General features: G+C 33.6%; 1 protein-coding gene across 6 annotated transcripts; it reads left to right on the top strand.

Moving 5' to 3' along the window:
* Nucleotides 1-546: 546 nt before the first annotated feature.
* Nucleotides 547-9,320, top strand: LOC128157532 (leucine-rich repeat-containing protein 74B-like). 6 transcript variants are annotated; one of them, XM_052820118.1, is made up of 14 exons: nucleotides 547-732; nucleotides 2,887-2,958; nucleotides 4,055-4,206; nucleotides 4,305-4,516; nucleotides 4,777-4,884; nucleotides 5,024-5,117; nucleotides 5,427-5,476; nucleotides 6,196-6,277; nucleotides 6,758-6,843; nucleotides 6,940-7,134; nucleotides 7,375-7,467; nucleotides 7,578-7,841; nucleotides 8,188-8,273; nucleotides 8,405-9,320. In XM_052820118.1, the coding sequence occupies exons 3-14, from the start codon at nucleotides 4,086-4,088 to the stop codon at nucleotides 8,574-8,576; spliced, it is 1,563 nt and encodes a 520-aa protein (XP_052676078.1). In that variant the 5' UTR covers nucleotides 547-732; nucleotides 2,887-2,958; nucleotides 4,055-4,085; the 3' UTR covers nucleotides 8,577-9,320. The 6 variants fall into 6 exon arrangements, with proteins under 6 accessions (XP_052676078.1, XP_052676079.1, XP_052676076.1 ...); XM_052820119.1 differs by having other exon boundaries at nucleotides 4,041-4,206; XM_052820116.1 differs by lacking the exon at nucleotides 547-732 and adding an exon at nucleotides 1,588-2,027.
* Nucleotides 9,321-11,075: the final 1,755 nt, after the last annotated feature.

The following is an 11,075-nucleotide window of genomic DNA, read 5'->3' as shown; positions in this document are numbered from 1 at the left end:
CGTTGGTTGATCTTTATAAAAAGAAAACCAAGAGTTTTATAATGGAACTTCGAAGTCTAGATATTATGCTTCTACCATCTTAGCGACAGCATCAAATGTACTTAAATCAATTACGGACCGTGACTCAAAATGGAATATGACTGTTAGGTAAATATTGGGGGACTGGCGCTTCCATTCCCGTACTTTGGCTAAAAAATCAAGAATTGTGACCGGTTTAATCCTATTAGAACCCATTTCTAGAGGGTACCTTTCCTTGTTCACACTCCAAAACCTCGTCAATCCCACTTTTTTCAAGTGTCCACCCTCAAATGCGTAGGATTTGCTTTATAATTTTAGAATAACGCGCAATAAATCGGGGCGACATGACACTACTCTCCAAAATACATAAGTATTAATAAAATAATCAACAAATTGATTTATGGACAGTGGTGGATGGTTACGGAGCGATATGATTGGTGCAGCCTTTATGTATAAACTGTAAAATAACAGGTCAACATATATACGACAAAGGATGAGACCCCCTTTTAACCTTTTGATTGTTCTACGGCTTCTAAAAGTTGGTTGGAGTAGCTAGACTGCTTAAGTTGATAAACCGCCATGGTAGCTTTGTTTGTGAATCGGATAATTAGATATCATCTGCCTGTTGCTCTGTTTTAAAATCTGATGTGAACAGAATAGTATAGCCCCTATATTTATCAAGGTGACAGAAAAATCAACCAATTCTTCTAAAAGGTACAGTGTATGTTTAGTAATTATCTTACTTCTTTACTTTTGCTTCCCTTGGTCTGTAACTTTATACAAGTCATCGTTTTAAAGATAGATATTACACTTCCTGTTTTAAACATGGATCGAGGGGACGGGTGGGGATGGGGTAGGGTAAGTCATTTAAGTAAAGTCACTCGCTACGTACACGTGGTTAAAAATAAAAGAAAAACATTTATAACTTTATTTGTGTTTGAATTCAAAACGTTGAATTATCATTTTAAAATACATTTTTTAAAAGTAGATAGTGACGTCAGTGTAATAATGATTGGAATTCATTTGTTGTAAAATTTGTTGTGAAGTAAAATAATAACAGGTCCCAAAGGTAAGAGCAATCGTACAATAGGTTCTCCTTAGTGGTCGTAAAAAAGAAAACATCCATCGATGAATTGGATTGGTTCTCTACTCCACGTCTAGAATATTTTCAGTTCAATGATTAACGAATTATGATATGTTTGAGCAAGCAAAATGTGGCGGTGATGATGAAATAAGGTTTCGGTCCGATCGCTCTCTATGAGTGGTTTGTAATTCTCAGAAGTGATGTTATATTTACAGAGGGCTCAGCACGAGGGACTTTATTTATATCCTGTCCCTGACACGAACTTTGTTCACAAAATGAATTAATGATATTTAAATATCCGAAAGACTGATTAGTATGGCAAAATACGCATTTTTTTTCTCACAAAGTCATTGCTTTGTGGGGAAAAAATGGAATTTTACAGAATGCAATTTAAGATTAATTCGGCTTGCAACATTTTTAAAAATAAAATTGTTCGAGAATTAACTTGAAAAATTTTGCGTTTAAATGTTGCATGCATTAAAGAAATCCGCACTTTAAAATGTTTTTGTTTGTGTACATTTATGTACAAACAAAAGGCCCAGTGTGCACTGTGGATTAAACAGCAGGTTTCTGTTTTAATTACTAAAACACCGCGAGGAACCTACAGGCGTAGTAACGGAATACATGCCCATAATATACACTCAGACATTATCCATATTAAAACTTGAGGTACTTTAATTAATTTAATTGAAATATCGATCGGCAGACCCAGAGCTAAGCCATAAGAATGGCGCTCTGGAGCTTGATAACAATAAACAATAGGCTCTACATCATAGATCGACCTATTGATTGATATATCGTCATAGGAAGCTCTGTTCGGGTACATGTACCACTTTCAAATCTCGACCTTTACTCCAGTCTAAAAGAGCGTGTCTCCAAATCACTGTGACTGAATCATTATCTAGATTTATCCATCAGTTTTCAGGTAAGACAATGGTTCTCTCTCTCTCTCTCTCTCTCTCTCTCTCTCTCTCTCTCTCCGACATCAAAAGTCAAGATATTCAGAATCATTTTACTCAAACATATTAAAATATTAAATTTAAAATAAGAGAAAATGAACCTATTTAAATCTAATTGTATTTAGCTGTTCTATCTTCCCATTATGATGCAATCTATACATTCCGCGTGAAACTTGAATCAAATGTGCTAAAATATTCTTAAATTTTAAAGACGTTTACTTTTTTAATCGAAGCATATCGATGTAAGATCTAAGATCAAACCAAGGCAATCTAAATTATCCATATCATCCACAACACTTACAATCTAATTACAATGTGACTGGATTTTATGAGCATAAATGTTGTAAATCAAAGACATTGTTATTTTACGAGTTACTTTAATAGGTATAAAATTACCCAAACAAATGTACTATTATTTTTTTGTACCGTATTTTTACGGTTCATTTGGTCAAGATTTTATATAACTAAAGATCGTTTCCTCTCATTTTTCTCGTGGCTAAACTCGATATCAGGTAATGAAATAAGTTGTACCTTTTATAAAATGTTTTATTAGCTTAAGTATAGAATTTAGTAATTTTATCGTAAAAATTTTCTAACGGTATTTCAAATCCAATTTCGTATTTGTTTTGTTTCGTTTTGTTTGAACTTTATAGATTCGATATGAAACTCTACAATATACAAATGTTTCATCTTTACAATGCATGCATTGAGGTGGGAGGAAAAAAATGAATTGATATGTACATATCTGAGTCGATATAGTTAAAATCCCTGCTATATATTATGCATCAAATTTCGTCTGAATAGAAGAAATTGATTTTAATTCAGGATTTGCTGAATCTCACAATGTGATATTTTCCTCTGGACAACAGATTTTGCAGCCATCCTCCAGAAGTATAGGTAAACAGACGTCCATTATTCATAGCTATTTGAGCCGTGTATGTCAGGGATATTTGCAAACAAAACCCTTTGCATGACAGATCTATTGACACAATGTACCACGAATTCTAAGAGTATTTAACTGGTTTGTTTTAGATACCGTGCACACAATTAATTCACGCAACAGAAGGTTACTCTATTTTACACCAACTCGCCTCCTTAGATTCACGATTTTGTATATTAAGCAATATTTTATTTTAGCACATAAATAAAAGATTTTTTGGTAAACACATGTATATATAGGGAAAGAAGAAACAACAATAATTTCGAAACAATTAAAAAAAAATCTAATTTTTCAAGAAAATGGATTTAATTCAATATAGAAAGCCGTAAAATACGAAAGGATACCAAAAATATTCTAGTAGTGCTAATTAAGACAAGGTATTTATTGTAAAAATGGAAGCGAAAGAAATCTTTCTAAGACAATCTTAATGTAGAAAACATAAAAAAAATCCATTAATATAAAAGAAATTTTATAATGTAAGTAAATCATAATGAAATTAAATGACAGTTGAGTATAAGAGTAAGAGAAATTAAAATACGTTCAATCATTTGATGCAAGGAGGAAAGGGTGTAATTTCATAGCAGTTCCATGCGCGTAAAGAAAAAAAAAAGAAATAGTATTACATTTTTTAGACTAAGTTGATGACGATAATAATCAAATATTATTTAAATCTCCTTCTCTCTGAATACATGTACATGTAGATGTATTGAGAAAGTATCTAATAAGAGTTTGACTGTAAAATATATGTTGAATACACTAATGTACATTCACCTGGTCAACCAGTCGTAGAAAATACCACGGACTCATTGTGTAGTGGACATTTAATGCCATTAAGAGAAATAAAATTAGAAAATGTCGAAATTAAATTGTTAATCTGTAATGTAATTTTCGTTTAAACTCCCAGCTTGTTATGGGTGATTTCCTACGTTTTCTCTTTTTGCAATCAATGAACAATATTTGAAGATCAAGTAATTTGTTGTTTAACTTTTAAGTTTACACTGTTGCTGAGGATTATCTTGTTGTTTTAAATTGTTACAAGTTTTGGTGGTTCAGGTTTGTGACTGACAATGTGAGACACAAGACAATGACGGTACCCCGGGAGCATTCTCAGGTCTTCATCACGAACAGAGGCCGACATATCACCGCTTTGTCACAGCTACCCGAAAACCAGCAGCCCGAGAGTGAAACCACTCCCATAGATACAGGTAACCACCACCTCCTCCTCCTCCTCCTTCTTCTTCTTCTTCTGTTCAATCATGAATGGCATTGGTCATGTAAGTTTACATTTCTTTCGGTATGGTAGATGGGGAGTCGTGTTTTCTCGATACCCCAACACCGGAAGCGTTCGATGTCGTCACACAGTCTACGAGTCAGAGCACTTACGTTAAAGCCTGCAAGATGCTGAGCATCACGCCCTCTACATTTTGCTTCAGATGTTTGAACGAAATCTCCCTAGTTATTCCCCACCACGGAATCGGGCCCAATGGTGCCAAAGCTGTCGCTATTGCTCTTGTGGTAAACTACTATATCTATAGATGTATAATAAATCTTAATTGTTTTTACTACACCTTTAGATATCATTTTATTCTTACTACAGTTTTGTTATGATTGATTATGTTGATATCAGACCAATTTTTGTTTTCATTTGTTCTCTTTTTTTTGGGGGGGGGGGGGGGTGCGGTTGTACTTATTTTTGTGTTTTGCCTTAGGGTTATATAAATATCCCCTCAGACACGTTCACTCTGTTTAAATTCTCTTTGATTTTTTTCTTTTAGAACAATTCGACCGTGTCCTCCCTGGATTTGTCCAGCAATGGTTTGGGGAGTGCAGGGTTGTTCTACGTACTGGAGATGTTACAGTCCAACAAAATCATATCCGACATTGTGAGTAAAGTGTTACGTGGTTATGTTTAAAAAGGCACGTGAATCCACCAAACATTTATATTAAGGTTTTGAGCTAGGAGCTGACATTTTCTAAGATACAATAATGTATAGTCATGACGTTGTGATATATTCTTCGCAGAATTTGGCGGGAAATGACCTGGGATCTAGAGGCGCGAGATTGATATCGGACTCGCTCAGGAAAAACAGAACGATAACAAAACTCAACATTTCTGGTAACGCAGTTCTTACTCTATATAGCGTTGTAAAACAACACTATTTCTGTTGTCATCATTGATATTTTTATGTTAAGAAATATTTACTATTCATTCGAATTACGGACGTAAAAAAACTGAAAATGTTTAGTTTCAAAACAGACACAATTATACATATTTCATTATATACATATGGATGTAAATTGAAATCTAGGTGTAGAACTGAAAGCCATTTAATTCCTAAATTATATCTTTTATCATTTTTTGACCTTTTTAAAACATTGTTTCAAAATCAATTCAAACAAATGAATACATTTTTTTTATTTTCAGGAAACAGTTTTTCGGAAAGAGATGCAACTCATATGGCAAAACTTATCTCGGTAAGCCCCGCTTTGTATGCACTTACTTATACCTTAGCAAAGAGCATAGACAGCAATTTAATTTAGAATGCAAGTAGTGTACTCCAAGCAATTTAAAGAATAATGCTTGCACTGTCTTCCAGCTAGCATGAAAAAAACATGCTCGCACTGTCTTCTAACTTCCTTGAAGTAGCTGGTGCTTGTCTTCCAACTGTAACCTAATTAACACGATTCCACTGTCTTCCCGTTCGCTTGAAGAAATATGCTCGCACTGTCTTCCAGCTAGCTTGGGCCTATAAAAAAATATCTGTGTGTTTAGGGTAACACTAATGAACAAATTAGGTTAGGTAGGTAGGGATTTTTTTATTTTATCATATTTTTTCTGCATGAATCCTAAGAATGTTTGTTTGTGTCACATTTAAAAACGGATTTTTTTAAAAGAAATAATATAAAATTCACAATCGGATAAAAATTTACATCTAAAAATGGTAGGATAGGGGCATTTTTGTAGGTTAGGTCGTGTTACCCTAAACACACAACTTTTTTTTAGGCCTTGAAGAAATATGCTCGATCGCACTGACATCCAACTAGCAGTAGGCTTAGTGCCATTTTGTTGCGTTTAGCTTGAAATTGCATGCATACAATGCCATTCCGCTAGCTACGGCTGGTATATAAATGAAATTGCCATGCATTTGTACGATGAAGTGACTGAATCTTTATTGTGTAATTGTATTTTGCAGAGGAACAAGGCTCTGAAAGAATTGATTCTTAGCCACAATACATTCCGGGAGCAAGGGGGTGTGATCCTTGGAAAAGCCCTCGGTAAACGGAAATAAGTCTGCATGAATCGAATTTTTTTTCAATGCGATATTGAAATAATACATAATATTAGGTTATGTTACCTTTCCTATTTCCATTCTTGGACTTGTTGGCTAGTTAATAATTGGTTTGCACATTGATCGAAAAGAGAGTGATTTCTTTTTATCTTATTCATTTTTAACGCCAGGCAGAGCAATTATCGGTTTTATGGATTTACCAAATAATAGAGGCGAAGTTCTTTAACAAACAATGTCATAAAGTTGACATGATATTGTCTATTCTGGGAAATCTTTGTTTTCTATCTGATTTATCAAACCGTCATTTTTTGTTTAACCGGAGCTAAAAGTTGTTTGCAATTTAATCAATTTTACACGTTGTCGAGTCGTAAACTTGGTCCTTGCAAACACTTTGCATCTTTTGAAGCTCAAATTATCACATGACCACAATGAATATTGATATCAGCGACAACCTCTTGCCTTTTAGAGTCAAACAGTGTATTAAAGACCCTGGATCTAAGTTGGAATCACCTTCGTCTATTAGGGGCTGTGGCCATTTGTTGGAGCGTTGCGGTAATTAATAACAGTAAATCAAAGTCTTTAATTCATATTCAAACTTTTTATACACTATTTTAGAACATCTGTTACTGTTGCTTGAATATTTGATAGGAGAACACCTGTTTGACGTCACTGGACCTCTCGTGGAACGGATTTGGAATGGAGGGTTGCCATGAAATGGGCAAGTCTCTCCTGCGCAATCGGACGCTGACGCATCTGGATTTAAGCGCCAACCGCGTGTCCTTTGACGCGTTTAGACAGCTTCTGAGAGGCGTTGTGCACAACAAAGTCCTCAAAGTTCTTAAGGTGCGCAGATGAAAATTTCTCTCCAGATCTCAAATATCTTAATGTTTTAACAAATTAATAAACTTTTTAAAGAAATATAAATCAGTTTGGTCTAGAACTGAAAACCTATCATTTATTTGTATGCATGTATTTTTGTTTTTCGTTGAAAGGGTTAGAGTCAATAAACAAACTTTAATATACATAAGTTTTGTTTGAAAATGAAAACAAAATATTGATTTATGCGTTCTTTTTGTTGGAAAGGTTGGAGTCAATCCAATCACGACTGACGGGGCGTTTGCAATTCTACAGTCCATTGCTGTATCGGATTCATCGTTGGAAGAAATTGATTTAAAGGTTAGAAACGTCTTTAAGATGGTATCAGAATGCACTATAGGTTAAACTGAGGTCACATTCATAGACAACAGACCCAGCTTTATTTAATTAACGCATTTCTCTCTCCTCAGGACGTGTCAGTTGACATGGATTTCGTAGATCTACTGGAACAAATTCAGAAGAGACGACATCTCGTCTGCGTTTACGGCAATACGTTACGTCACGACGAGACCAAAAAAGGAAACGTCGCGCGCGTGCTGGACACGGATGACCCGGTCACGGTGCTGTTTGAGTACATGAAGCAGAAGAACCTCCGACTGATAGATCTCCTACATAACCTAGACAGAGATCACAGTTATACGATCACACGGGACGAGTTCCAGCAAGGATTGGCTGTACGTCTGCGATCTGTCGTAGTATCTTACGATAATCTTAAAAGTATAAAGATTATCAGTCAGATACATCACATGATGTAACTGTGCTATCCAGTCAACTGGCAGAATTATGCTATTAATCACTTTTTTTAAAAATTAGGTCACCTATGTCATGCAATTTCGATTTTTTTTTTGTTTATTGTAGGTATAATATCTGCAGTATATTTATATATATTGTATATGCAGTAATAGGTCTTTCGGATTGAAATTCATAATGTTTGAATACAGTCGTTAAACTAATCAATATATCTTGCATGCATTAGGCAAATATGTAAGAGATATAAATCTATTAATTTTTCGATCACAGAACATCGATTTACCACTGAGCGGTCGGTCCCTGGACATCTTGATGAAGAAACTGGATACCAACCGGGATGGATATGTAGACTACGAGTATGTCTAATCGAACGCCATTCGCCGTTTACATTATTACGTCAAAATATCTACGACTTTACAGTTAAGAATAACACTCAATTTTCCCGATCTATTTTAATTTACAAGTACTATTTATTTTTCCTCTACAGGGAGCTCTCGGCTCGGCACAAGGAACACATGAGAAAGGTGACCAAGCTTCGACTACAGGCGGACCTGGGTCCGAATCACTACAAAGGGTACGACAAGCTGGAACAGCTGAGGGAGGCCGTGCGTCTGAAGATTTCGCTCAACATGACGCGCCAGAGAACGGAGACTTCATAAACTCTATTTACAAAGCGATGCGTCGTCCGAATGTTCTATTGTATTTTTGTATTGTTGTAAAATGTGCGTGTGATCAATGCTTTTGATATCAGTTTTCTTTAACTCCACTTTACAGATATTGACTTTCAAGATTACTTAATAATATGGACTTATCTCACATTCTCAATCCTATAAGTATTCCATTATTATCATATCAACTGTTAAATTAAAAAAAACCCAATGTAGTCTAGTCAAATATATATTAAAATGCAAAGTTGGAGACTCCATCTTTGCGAGCCATTGATGAAAGAGGAATCGGAGAATACCTGTACATGGTGGACCAAAACGCATTTTTTAGTGTAATACATGTACATGTGTATAGAAATGAGAATTATAATTGATGTACTAATTTGGCGACCGTTGCTATGTTTACGAAAAAGTGGCTACAATAGGCTTGATTAAATCTTTAAGGTCCTTGATTATTAGTCCATTATGTAGAATGTGTCCAAATATATTCTGCAGAAATATACAGTACAAATTGCGTACTATGAGTATGGTATGTCTGTACTTAATTTTTTGTGTGTTAATATTGTGGTTGAAAATCTGTACCTAATATTACTTTGCATACATTGGTGCTGGTGACTATAGATGGACAGTATTACTTTGACTGTGTGATAGATAAGTATTCTTTTCTCTATAAGTATTTTTATAGTGTTACATTTGAAGTTAATAAATGTATTATACAAATGTTGTGTTTTTCTTTCCTTTATGATATAATCTATACGTCTTAAGAAAGTCTATTACGCTGATTAATTTAAATAGAATACGTGCTTCTATATTTTTGACATTATTTTTTCCGAAAAACTCGTTCAATGTATTTGTATCAATTGTTTAAAACTTCAGTATCAATTGCAGTGATTTTAGATAGGGTGAAAGAATATTGTATCAGGCTAAACAACGAATATAGTTGAAATTCTTCTATATAGTTGACATTTTAAAAAATAATATTGGTGCAGTTTTCTTATTCTTTACAAAAAAAAATATGTCATATTGCGAAAAAAATAATAATATCACAGATTCAAAAGAAAGATATCCCAAACCATAGGTCAGTGTACCAATTATCAATACATCTAACATAATTTTGTAATTCTCGCACTTTTTTGTATGAAATATTCTGAACTCAATCTCACCAAATCTTTTCATTTTAAATTTGTACACTTTAAAACGTAAGGAAAATATCAAATTATTCAATGTAACTGTTTGAGTTTTAATATTGTAACAGGGGGTATATTTGTTGAATGTTGAAGAAATCAAACAACGCCTGTTCGGGTTCTGGGCATCTCCAATATTTATTAAGATAGATGGTAAACAAATGAATAGCTCTACAATGAATAACAACAATAGAAATATACGGCATAAAAATATTACAATCGGAGCAAGTTGCGCTAAAGGGGAACAACTCTTTACATTAATCCATTATACATGTATGAATTACGTTATGTATTAATTCATGTATCTAAAATAGGTTTACAATGATATTCATCTGTAAAAAAATGTCTATAAACAGATAAAGACATCACTATATTATTCTAAATCATAAAACACAGTTAAACATACCATTCTATGGGAATGCGCTCTTGTACAGTACGTATATAACTCTATGGTATGTACAGTGTACTATCTGGTATGGCAACTACAAATTATTGTAAAGTTTACATTAATAAACTTGTACTTATGTTCACAATATAAAGGGATAAAAACAGTGAACATATTCATGTTATTCTTATCTATTTAAAAGTTGATATCTCACAATATCATTCACTCTTACTGTGCATGAGCTATTATTATAATTTGGCAAAATTATAGAATTCACTGTTAATGAAATGTATAACTATGAATCAAATTATTAGAATTAGTAATGTTAACTTACCAAGAGGTAGAGTTTGTTATGTTTCACAAGTTAGCTTTCAGATTACGAAAACACCTCCACTCTCTTTGATGTGACAAAGAAATATAACAAACCAGCTCCAGGAATTTGGAGGGAAATATCAACAATCAATAAAATCAAAGAAGACAAAACTAAAAACCAATTGAATACCTAGATACATTATATATTTGGCCAGAACCTTAATTACAACCCTAAGGCAATTTATACCATGGTCAAGATAGCTGCCTGTTCTATTCAATTGACCATGACCAGATTTTTAAGTTTATTAAAGATTTTATATATACTTTAGTATTAAGTTTTAAGTTTATTTGTACAATAATTAAAACATAATTATATTAATTTATTAATCAATAAATTAATTACTTTTATTTATAGATTTATTAATTACATAATTAATAAATCTGTAACTCCTACAATATCATTATTAAAACCCAGGATCGACTGTATGTTTTTCGCTGATGTTACAGTGATACGCAGAGGAATATGTTACTTGTTGCCATTTTTAACGATGTCATACTCAGATAACAAATGCAACGTGTATTTCGACTAACTCAGGCACGTAGCATTGCATG

This window comes from Crassostrea angulata, chromosome 7 (assembly GCF_025612915.1).
Source record: "Crassostrea angulata isolate pt1a10 chromosome 7, ASM2561291v2, whole genome shotgun sequence".
Lineage (NCBI taxonomy): Eukaryota > Metazoa > Mollusca > Bivalvia > Ostreida > Ostreidae > Magallana > Magallana angulata.
This window is presented reverse-complemented; position numbering and strand designations above follow the sequence as displayed.